General features: G+C 40.2%; 1 protein-coding gene across 2 annotated transcripts in view; it reads left to right on the forward strand.

Annotated features, from left to right (window-relative positions):
• LOC108425947 (protein mono-ADP-ribosyltransferase PARP14-like) overlaps nt 1-9,694 on the forward strand; it is a 44,521-nt gene extending 34,827 nt beyond the window's left edge. For both annotated transcript variants that reach the window (XM_017695039.2, XM_037539684.1), the window contains exons 24-27: nt 954-1,583; nt 3,495-3,649; nt 6,403-6,577; nt 8,443-9,694. In XM_017695039.2, coding sequence (XP_017550528.2) covers nt 954-1,583; nt 3,495-3,649; nt 6,403-6,577; nt 8,443-8,738 — 1,256 coding nt within the window. In that variant the 3' untranslated portion in view covers nt 8,739-9,694. The remainder of the gene's footprint in view (nt 1-953; nt 1,584-3,494; nt 3,650-6,402; nt 6,578-8,442) is intronic.
• The last annotated feature ends 2,916 nt before the right edge of the window (nt 9,695-12,610 follow it).

Genomic DNA, 12,610 nt, shown 5'->3' on the forward strand with positions numbered 1-12,610 from the left:
TACCTAAGACAGGGGTCGGCAAACCAAATGTTAAGAAGAGCCGTTTTGTCCTGTCAACAAAAATCAAACCACCTTGGAAGCCACAACATTTTATGTCCTTTTTATCATCGTAGCTGTTAATATGTCTCAGTTTGTGCATAGCATAGGCTAAAAAATATAAACAAAAACGTAGACTTACTTTGCTCTGCTTTAAGATTTGGCTCAGCTATAGCCGCTTTCTCGCATCTCCAGCAGGAAACTTTCACTTAAACCAGAATAGTTTCTTGTAAAACGTCTCTCAACACTTGACTTTTTATGTGGTCAAAGTCAGCTTATCATTTGCCAGCTTCAATTTCCTGTTCCATCTTAAATGGTGTCTGAGGCACCAGAATGTAACTTGCACCATTTAAGGTAGAAAGGGACAATTCAAACAAAAAGCTGGCAAATCAGAAGCGACTTCAGCTCCACAACTTTTTAGTGTTTGATGTTTCTCGCTGCAGAATAAACAGATCATGAAACCAACTGAAGTGAAAATAAGTCCATTCGTCTACAAACGATCAAAGTTCATTTTAAATCTTTCTCTTTGCCTTTTTCATTAGCTACTTGCTAGGCAGGATTGTTGTCTGTGTTGCTATGATCTGTCTGTGTGCCAATGCCAATCTGCAGGGTTAATGGGTGAAATGTTGCCGACCCCTGACCAAAGGGAATTAGGTTTGGGTTTTAACATTTGCTGTGTTGTTTTTCCTTGTCTTTGTATAGTGTATGGTGGATAAAACTGAATTGGTAAAGGCTTCAACTAAAGAGCTTCCTTTTAATGATTAGTTCCAGTAAAACTTGATTAGCTTATGGTTAGTTGTGGCATAAATGGCACATAAAAAAACAGGAAGAGGAATTTTATTGCATTTACATTTTCACATGTTACAATGTTCTAATTGTAAAATTGTTCTAATGGCCTCACATTGTGTTCTGTGCAGTACCCACGCCTGTAGAACAAAATAAAACAAACCCAAGCCCAGCCAAACAGCCACTGTGCCTCACTACTGCATTGGCTGCAGTATCTTTCACTGTAATGACTGTGGAGGTGTATGGAACCTCTCCTGCTGGCCTTGCCATAGTCAAGAAGCTCCTGGATGACCTTATCTCTGAAGAATGCACCAGCAGAGATGTCCAGTCAAGTTATCTAGCCAATCTTCAGGAAGCTGATAGGGAGGCCATCGTCACCCTTAGCAAGAACAACCAAGTGCGCATCCTTGTTTCTTCCTCAGACAAGCTAACCGTGTCAGGGAAGAAGGAGGATGTTCTGGATACAGTTCTGAACATCTCAAGCTTCATCCAGACAGCCAAGGAGAGGGAAGCCCGAGAAAGTGAGATGAAGAGATTGAGTGAGACTCTGTGCTGGGAGGTGGCTGAAGAAGAGGAATGGGTACCACTGGACTCCAGCATTAGCTACCAGCTGGAATTAGCCTTTCACAAGAAAGAACAGAACTTTACATACAATGAGAAAGGTGAGGTTTACACTGTGGACCTCAAAGAGCTGACAAAGAGGAACAGCAGAGGAAAGTCATGCAGGATAAGGAGAACCCTAATCGGTGACTCAGACACAGGTAAAAATCTTAATGAATCTTGCAAGCCTGCTTTAGCAGGCCTTGGTTCATGAAACGTACTGAAGAGAAAGAACAAACAAGGTCAGTAATGTGCTGCTTCCTATATGATGCACCATGTAGTAATTTAAATACTGGCTCCTGCATCCCAACAGTACATAATATAGCTTAAAAAATAGTCATTTGGAATTATTCCACATCCATCTGTAGAAGTTCCCTAGCACACTATTTAGGGAGTAGGACGATGTTTGAGATTCAGCCTGGGTTTCATGCTTTTCAAGTGACATTCTTTAGTCTTCTTATTGCTATTTTACAGTAAATCACCTCATACGTATGTTAATGATGCAGTTGCTTAGCATGTTGGGTATCTTTTAGCATGTTAGCTAGGTGACCAGCTTAGTTCTACTGAAGAAAAATTTTATCAGCCCCACAGTTTAAACAAAAATGGGTTATTTCATCAATACATGGCTCAGCCAATCAGATTTTAGGAATAGAACTGTTGTTTAATAACACTGTTTCTAGAAGTCAAGATACATACATAATTGTCCATATACTTAAACATCTAAGACATGCTTGGTTTGATAGATTACATATTAACGTTTCATTTGATTGATTTTTTTCTATAAATGGTCTATATGGTCTGCTTTAGTAGACTCCAACCTTAAACTTGAGTTTTATTGGCATCAGTGAAAAAGTCACTGGTAATGTGCGGATAATTATGTATTTTATTTTCTCCCAGCACAGCTAGGAACCAAACTCCAGAAGATTCTTTACAGTGGTGTTGATAGGAACCAGGGGTCACAATGTCCATGACCACTGAACCTACATGTGTCTTCTGAGTTTTTATGTGTAATGTTAATTATGGTAAAATAGTAGTAAATCTGACTATTTTGCCTCAAAACACTGAATGTATCCCTCTACCACCAATGGAATGGGCAAAAATTCTTTAAACAATGTATCAGGCATCAGGCAGTGAATTCATAACCATTTCATGTAATAACTTTCTGTGAGGGAGCTTTTAGAGGTGGACGTCTGGTTCCTATGAACACCACAGTGAACAATTCTGACTCTAGTTTCTCTAGACGGGAGTATTTCACACCAAACTACACTGAACGACTTTGCTCCTATCATCACATTGATTTTGTGAGTTCAGACCATGCCTTCAACATGTGGTGGTAGAGGGAGAATTGATTAAGGGAGGGGGAGGAACTCTGAAAACTTGGATGGAAGGAAGGAAGGGTATCAGCCATGCTCCTCCCCCCAAACTTCAGTTGTAACATACAGTGAGGAAAATAAGTATTTGAACACCCTGCGACTTTGCAAGTTCTCCCGCTTAGAAATCATGGAGGGGTCTGAAATTTTCATCTTAGGTGCATGTCCACTGTGAGAGACATAATCTAAAAAAAAATCCAGAAATCACAATATATGATTTTTTAGTAATTTATTTGTACAGTGGACATGCACCTAGGATGAAAATTTCAGACCCCTCCATGATTTCTAAGTGGGAGAACTTGCAAAGTCACAGGGTGTTCAAATACTTATTTTCCTCACTGTAACTATATTTATCGGTCTACTCAGGCTTTAGCAGACACTACGATAAAATACTTGTTCTTTGAAGAAACTTTTTTTTACAGAGTGTGATTTTATAATTGTTAATAAACAAGCATTAAGGGTGTTTCTTTTAAAGATTTAATATATTTCTAAAAATTTAAAAGGTAACGGAATACTACAGTTATACATTACAATGTGGACTGAAGACAGATACTTAATTTCTGTATTCTGAGTACATATTCCCAACTTGTGTATTCTGCTACATTGAAAATCTCTCTCATAAAGTTGTCCAAGGACAGCTGAATGTTGTTTCTGGTCTAATTTGCTGTATTAAACATCTTTTACTCCTTATTATTGTTTCAGCTGTTATTCAGCCTCCACCAACATGGACTAAAATGGAAGGACGAGACGTGGAAATAATTCTACTCACTCCAGATTCAGACGAGTACAAGAAAATAGAGGCAGCTTTTCTGACCTCCAGCGAGTTCCCCGATATAGATCCTGTTCAAGTAGTACAGGTAAGCAAACCCCTGAAACCTGTCTTATAGAAGGGCATGGTTTGATTTTTAAGTCATAAAAAACGGGCAAAGCTATTTACATATGCAATCATGTGTGATCAAATCAAGAAATGACTAACTTCATATTTATGTTTCATATAATTTTCATATAATTGCTGCTTTTCCATTATTCATAGTAGGCTGCTTCTTCATCTGTTGCAATAATTTAAAGAAAACAGTTTTGGTTTGGTTAATTTAATTGCAACTTACATTCCAAATCCTATTTTAATCTTTAGCGACTCAACAAATTAATTGCATGAACTGTCCATAAGTAGCCAAACACTGAATTACTGAATTACTGAATTTAGCTGCTGACACAGGTGTTCATATGACAGCTTGTATAATCTCGATAGTTCATTGACAACAGAATGGGGCGCCAGGAGCTGCGCATGAGCCTAAAGTCACCATACTCAGTGCCAAACATTGGCTACAGGGGTATAAAGCCCCACAGCATTGGGCTGTGGACCAGTGGAACTTCGTTCTCTGGACTGATGGAATTCCATCCAGTACCATTGGGATGAGCTAGAGTGATCCAGAACTGATCATGCAACATCAGTACCTGACCTCACTAATGCTCTTGTTGTTGAATACAATCAAATCCTCACTGCAATGTTCCAATATCTAGTGTGAAGCCTTCCCAAAAGTGTTCCTGCAGCAGAGGAAGAACAAACATTCTCTGAATATCCTTGAAACAAGGCAGGTGTCTACAAACCTTAGATTTAAGATAAACTGAATCCATGTGTGACATAAACCAAGAGAACAGTATAGGCCTGAATGCTTGTCCCCTACAGTCAAGGGATCTGATGGCTCTTTATAATATGGAGGGCATTTTGCTGGCATAGTTTGGGTCAGGTTGTTCCCTAAGACAGAGGGTCACTGCAAACCAACACAATTCTTATTCTGACACATCTTTATCCTATAGTGAAATATTTGACAATGGAGGATGACAATGCTGGGTAATGCTTTTTTTGTATATCCCCCTGTACATGCTGTTCTTGCATTTAACTTATATGTAACTAAATATCTGTTCAATTTAGCTTAATTTAACTACATCTAACTCTCATCCTGGTCCTAAACCTAACCCTGGTACTAATACAACCTGTACCCCTAACACTATTTGTTGAGAGTTTCAACATATAGTTTATTCATAATTTGAACATCTATAGATCATCTGTTGGGGTGATCCAAATGAAAATGTGCCGTCACTCACATGGTCACTGAGTAGTTTGATGGGTATGAAAATAACCATACTACCATGATGTGGTAAATCATGGCCTTCGTGTTAAGCAGCACCATCAGCGAAACACCAACTGAGGGAATAATATTCCATCCTGCCAGTAAAGTTCTCTAGACTTGTAGAGAAGTCATGGTAAAGCTGTTTTGGCTGCTCACAGTAGCTTTACTAATGCCCTGTGCTGGCATTCCCTTTAATTTGTAATCCTTCTGTAAGTGGCAGAGCCTAAAAATACTGACTAAATATTGGCCCTTTGAATTTCCATTAAAGCTCTGGAATTAAAGTCCATTAGTAATCCCTTCATGACAAAATCACTGTAATAGGGCCGAGGCAGGTTGCAAGTGTGAAGTGACTTCATTAGGGTCACTTCAATACTCACTGACATAGCAGACAGGGGTCGACACCCAGTCAGGCAAGGGGAGATGTAGATCCATAATCAGAAAACCAGGGGTCAAAACCAGGAAAACGCAAACCCAGTTGACTCAGGTTAGTTACACGTATACTCACAAACCCACAGTGAAAACAAAGGGGTATAAGTAGTAGTCTTAGTCCCAGTCCCATTTCACCCCTTGCCCCTACTACTTAGCACTTACCCCTCCATTTTACATAGTCACACCTAGGGGTAGGGTGTCCCGGTTTTGTTGAGACAGAGGAGTAGGGTGAAGTGTTAGGGCTTGATGGTCCAACAAAGTGAAGTTTTTTCAGAGGCACATTCCAAACAAGAGTGTTATGAGAAAAAAGAAAAACCGGCAAGACGGCTGCACAAGTAACCAAGAAAACATTAAAATCTAAGCATTTCCTCCGTTAAAAAATTCAGATAATCATTGGATTATCTTAGTTTAATATTGTTTCTATGTATTATGGTCCTTTTCTTTATAACAAGCATAAAATCACTAGTAGTAGCTGATGTCTCAGTGGCTAACTAGCTAAATTTTCAACAAGAAGCCTGGCGAATATCTGACTTCAGCTTCATATGACTGATGAATTGGTGGTGGGCAGTAATTAATAATTGCTCCCCTATGCTCCTTTGAAGGCATATGGAAGGCAAATGTAACTAAAGCCCAGCAGTGAGGAGCTGAACTTTACCCTCCACTGCAGTCACTGCAGACTGGCAGGGTCACCTACAGAGCACTGCTAGTAACTGTGAATGAAGTAATGTTCTTTTTTTATTTGAGGGTCCCGTTTTGTACGGGAAGATTTCAACCACTATAGCTTGTAACTCAGTTTCAAGTGGCAAGGTCACATTCAAAAACAAGGGGTAGGGGTAAAAATAAGAAATGGGATAGGATCTTAATGTCCGTGGAATGAGTTGCAGGTGTGTGGGAAAGGAGGAGAGTGGGCAGAGCCAGTCCAAGCAGAGCCTCCCCAGAGGGTGGGAGACATGACAATCAGTTTGGTTTGATGCTAAATTGCTGTTGTGATTCTCAAGAATTCGTGATGAATCAGCTGTGTTACGTTTTGTGTAATTGTGTAATTTCAGATCCACAGAATTCAGAATAAAGGCCAGTGGCAGAGATACTCTGTGCTGAAGCAGGAGGTGGATAAGAAATACCCCGAGCAGATAAATGAGCAGTTCCTCTACCACGGCACCACTAAAGAAATCTGCCAGAAAATCAATAACAATGGCTTTAACAGGAGCTTCTGTGGAAGAAACGGTAAGTCACTTTTCAGGCATTTAAGGGGAGATTTTCATATATATACACTGCTCACAAAAATAAAGGGAACACTTAAACAACACAATATAACTCCAAGTAAATCAAACTTCTGTGAAATCAAACTGTCCACTTAGGAAGCAACACTGACTGACAATCAATTTCACTGCTGTTGTGCAAATGGAACAGACAACAGGTGGAAATCATTGGCAATTAGCAAGACACACTCAATAAAGGAGTGGATCTGCAGGTGGGGACCACAGACCACTTCTCAGTACCTTTCTGCTTTCTGGCTGATATTTTGGTCACTTTTGAATGTTGGTGGTGCTTTCACACTCGTGGTAGCATGAGACGGACTCTACAACCCATACAAGTGGCTCAGGTAGTGCTGCTCATCCAGGATGGCACATCAATGTGAGCTGTGACAAGAAGGTTTGCTGTGTCTGTCAGCGTAGTGTCCAGAGGCTGGATGTGCTACCAGGAGACAGGCCAGTACACCAGGAGACGTGGAGGAGGCTGTAGGAGGGCAACAACCCAGCAGCAGGACCGCTACCTCCGCCTTTGTGCAAGGAGGAACAGAAGGAGCTGCCAGAGCCCTGCAAAATGACCTCCAGCAGGCCACAAATGTGCATGTGTCTGCACAAACGGTTAGAAACCGACTCCATGAGGATGGTATGAGGGCCTGACGTCCACAGATGGGGGATGTGCTCACAGCCCAACACTGTGCAGGACGCTTGGCATTTGCCAGAGAACACCAGGATTGGCAAATTCGCCACTGGCGCCCTGTGCTCTTCACAGATGAAAGCAGGTTCACACTGAGCACATGTGACAGACGTGACAGAGTCTGGAGACGCCGTGGAGAGCGATCTGCTGCCTCCAACATCCTTCAGCATGACCGGTTTGGCAGTGGGTCAGTAATGGTGTGGGGTGGCATTTCTTTGGAGGGCCACACAGCCCTCCATGTGCTCGCCAGAGGTAGCCTGACTGCCATTAGGTACCGAGATGAGATCCTCAGACCCCTTGTGAGACCATATGCTAGTGCGGTTGGCCCTGGGTTCCTCCTAATGCAGGACAATACTAGACCTCATGTGGCTGGAGTGTGTCAGCAGTTCCTGCAAGATGAAGGCATTGAAGCTATGGACTGGCCCGCCCGTTCCCCAGACCTGAATCCGATTGAGCACATCTGGGACATCATGTCTCGCTCCATCCACCAACGCCACGTTGCACCACAGACTGTCCAGGAGTTGGCGGACGCTTTAGTACAGGTCTGGGAGGAAATCCCTCAGGAGACCATCCGCCACCTCATCAGGAGCATGCCCAGGCATTGTAGGGAGGTCATACAGGCACGTGGAGGCCACACACAATACTGAGCCTCATTTTGACTTGTTTTAAGGACATTACATCAAAGTTGGATCAGCCTGTCGTGTGTTTTTCCACTTTAATTTTGTGTGTGACTCCAAATCCAGGCCTCCATTGGTTAATAAATTTGATTTCCATTGATGATTTTTGTGTGATTTTGTTGTCAGCACATTCAACTTTGTACAGAACCAAGTATTCAATTAGAATATTTCATTCATTCAGATCTAGGATGTGTTATTTGAGTGTTCCCTTTATTTTTTGAGTGTATATATATATATATATATATATATATATATATATATATATATATATATATATATATATATATATATATATATATATATATATATATATATATATATATATATTGTGTGTGTGTGTGTGCGCCAGTAAGGCCCAGTCTCACTAATGCAGTGTTGTTTTATCTTAATATAACAACTTTTCATATACGTTATGGTTACACAGCCATTTGCAAGCTATCCTCAGGCAACCTTCTATGTCTATTTTAGCTGTTGCTCATGGCCACGGCACCTACTTTGCCTTGGAAGCCTGGTACTCCTGTCAGCACAAGTTCTCAAGTCCTGATGAGAATGGGTTGAAGTACGTCTACAGAGCCAGAGTTGTGACCGGGATGTATTGTAGAAGCCGACGAGGAATGAAAGAGCCGGACCCTCTGGACCCAAACGATCCTCAGGCTGGTCTGTTCGACTGCGCTGTGGATGATCTGGAGGACCCATTCATCTTTGTGGTGTTCTGTGATGCGGGGGCTTACCCTGACTACCTGATCATCTTCAAGAATATATGAATGCACAAAGTCACTGTGCACTTAAAGTTTTCATGAGTCCACTTTACAATCAGCGCTTTACAGCAAGTTAAGTTTATTATACAGAATGCATTTAATATGCAACCAGGTGTTCTAGAGGTGCAGCCAGTCTTATTTCCCTCAGAGACTGTACTGACTGACTTCCACAGTTATTGACAGGTATCATAAACATAATGATTTCCTTAAATACTTTGAAGCAAGTGATAAAACTATACTAAAATCATTTCTGTTTTCAAGCGCTGCACTATTTTAGTAGCTAAAATATTTCAGTGTGATTCCGTTTTTTATTTGTTTCATATATTTTGTAATAACATTAAATGAAGGATTCTTTTCAAATGGATTTTTTACTAAAAACAATACATTTATGTGGAACAAAAAAGAAATCTGCATGATGTCCTTATTTGGTCACTTCTAAAACTCACAAATCTTTCCAGTCCCCAGTTCTCACTTGCATAACTTCTACACTGCATATCAGTAACTTGACAAGGTTGGTTGTAGTAGCAGGAACATTATTTGAGAATGCTGTTTTTAATGATTAAAAATACCATTTTAAATAAGAATATCTCTGATCTGATGCTATGGACCAAAAAGATCAGGTCATGTGTAAAGCAAAGGCCAATTTCATACAACGTGATTTGTCAGCAAGAGGAAGCCAACTTAAGCCAAAAGTCAAACATTTAGAACAGGAGGAGAGATAAAGGACATTCTTGTTGTGAAAGTGAGAAATCCTGCTTTGGGAAATCCCACCATGGGGCCTGGAATGGACTACTGACCAGCCTGCTAGGAGCCTTTGACTGCCAGGGGCCTTGGGGCCCTCACTCCACAAAATCAGAAGAGGCTCATGTACTTGATGCGAACTACTGCAGACTTAAAAGGAAGAATCAGCAGCAATTGAATATGTAAAATAACTAAATAAATGACAAAATGTTTTAGGCCCATTTTCTGTTTGGTATTATTATTATTATTATTATTATTATTATTATTATTATTATTGATGAGATATTATTGTTGTAACTCAAATGGATTGTTAGCTTCTATCATTCCATGTTTGTGAGACTACTTCTGTCTTCACAATCGTTCTTAACTTTCAGTGTAAGTTAACATATCGAAAATTTATTCTATGTGATTTTTGACCAGTTATTTTGTTCTGTTCGTCATGAAACATCAAATCATATTTAAAAAATGAAAAACATCAGAAATTGAGACCACAAGGTTTTGCTCCTACAGTGATGATATGTTGTGTTGTGGATGCTGGGTATGCTGGTCAGCAGCAATGGAATTTGATAAGTTGATTACCAGCAACCCTAGCGACTGTTTCGGATGCTGGTATTCTGGTCAACCAGCGTATTCCTGGTTGACTGTTAAAAAAACTGTTAAAACCAACACATTATTTAAATTATATAGTGTTTTTATTTGTCCCCTAAAATATTGGAAGTGACTTTTTTTTATTATTAAATAAATATTAGAGTTGTTTCTGATAAGTGCCCACTTCTCTTTGCTGTAAGTGCAGTAAAAAAGTGTTGACTTTTCTTAACCAATCCCAGCACAGCAGCCAGCCAATTCCAGCATAGGAAGTGGGGTTTTCCAGAATACAGGCAGGGCAAAACAAAACAGGACAAAATTTCTTAGTCAGATTTCACTTTTCCCTTGGAAAATGTCCATCATGGCTGAGAAGAAATTGATGCTTGAGGGTCTCCCAGACAATCTGGACATCTGGAGGAGAGGCAGCGCAGATACAGGAGCATCCAGAGGACAAACAGAAGCTCTGCTCATTTACCTGAGTGAGGGAGGTAAGACCTGATCTTCACTAATGATAATGGTTGTATACAGAAACTGGAACTATTTGAATGCATAATTAGTTATTTAAAATGAAACATGTTAAACCTTTTAAAATGGTTCTAAATAGGGTTCTGCTTTTTGGTACTATATAGAACCCTTTTTGCTAGAAATGCAAAGAACCATTATGCATGAATGCATTGTTATTTGGGACCTTGGGACCAGTTTTAGAACCCAAATTTAAAAGATTCCTTAAAGAATGGCACAGAAAAGGGTTCTACTGTCATTACAAGCCACAAAACCCAAATAAATGAGGGCTATTTTTACATAAAATTATTATATTAAATGGAAAACTATTTAAAGTTATTGTTTGATGATTTCATACAATGAGAGCTATGAGTTTATTCAAGTTATTACAGTTTAGTTTAGTCTGACCTGTCCTGGATGTATCCTGCCTTCTGCCTGATGACCGCTGGGATAGGCTCCAGCACCCCCGTGACCCAGAAGGTGAAACGGCTTAGACTTCACTGTTGTTGGTTTTATGCATTTCTCTCTTGATGTTGTCCAAACACTGCATGTAACTAAGCAAAACTAAGTCTGTGTTGTTTCAATGAAATACAGTTCCTGGTCAGATTTATCTAATAAATGTTTGGTCAATGCGACCATGCTGCAATCCTTCCCACTGGCTCTCTACACCCATTTGCATTTGTGCCTCTTTCCCTCGTTTTACTCTTCTACCTATTTGCCCCCAACCACCCTACCCCCCAACATAGTTGGCCATTGGAGTTCTTCAAAACCAAACTCATGTCTTTATGGACCTTGCTTTGTGCATAGGGACATGGTCATGCTGGAACAGGAAAGGGTCTTGTCCTAACTGCTGCCACAAAGTTGGAAGCATGTAATCTTCTAAAATGTCTTTGTAAGCTGTGGCAATAACATCACCTTTCACTGGAACTAAGGAGCCCAAACCCTGAAAAACAGCCCCAGCTCATTATCCCTCCTCCACCAAACTTTATTGTTGGCACTGTGCGTCCTGGTACGTAGCATTCTATCACAGTACCACGCTGGAATTCACTGATCTCCTGAGAGCGACCCATTCTTTCATTAATATTTGTAGAAGCAGTCTGCAGGCCTAGGTGCTTGGTTTTATACACCTGTGGCCATGAAAGTGATTGGAATACCTGAATTTAATTATTTTGATGGTGAGTGAATACTTTTGGTAATATATTGTACTCTGTGCTGAAGCAGGAGGCAGGTAAGAAATACCCCAACCAGATAAATGAGCAGTTTCTCTATCTAAATCAGACCTGAATTAAAGGCTTCTTTTAAACACTGTAGCTCTGCTAAAGCCTGAGTAGACTGATAAATCAATGTGGTGGTCAGTTATTAATCTCAGTGTTACTGAGCTCTGCTAAAGCCTGAGTAGACTGATAAATCAATGTGATCAGTTATTAATCTCAGTGTTACTGAGCTCTGCTAAAGCCTGAGTAGACTGATAAATCAATGTGATCGGTTATTAATCTCAGCGTTACTGAGCTCTGCTAAAGCCTGAATAGACTGATAAATCAATGTGATCAGTTATTAATCTCAGTGTTACTGAGCTCTGCTAAAGCCTGAGTAGACTGATAAATCAATGTGATCGGTTATTAATCTCAGTGTTACTGAGCTCTGCTAAAGCCTGAGTAGACTGATAAATCAATGTGATGATCAGTTATTAGTCTCATTGTTACTGAGCTCTGCTAAAGCCTGAGTAGACTGATAAATCAATGTGGTGGTCAGTTATTAATCTGTGTTACTGAGCTCTGCTAAAGCCTGAGTAGACTGATAGATCAATGTGATGATCAGATATTAATCTCAGTGTTACTGAGCTCTGCTAAAGCCTGAGTAGACTGATAAATCAATGTGATGATCAGTGATTAATGTCAGTGTTACTGAACTCTGCTAAAGCCTGAGTGGACTGATAAATCAATGTGATGATCAGTTATTAATCTGTGTTACTGAGCTCTGCTAAAGCCTGAGTAGACTGATAAATCAATGTGATGATCAGTTATTAATCTCAGTGTTACTGAGCTCTGCTA

This window comes from Pygocentrus nattereri, chromosome 6 (genome assembly GCF_015220715.1).
Source record: "Pygocentrus nattereri isolate fPygNat1 chromosome 6, fPygNat1.pri, whole genome shotgun sequence".
Lineage (NCBI taxonomy): Eukaryota > Metazoa > Chordata > Actinopteri > Characiformes > Serrasalmidae > Pygocentrus > Pygocentrus nattereri.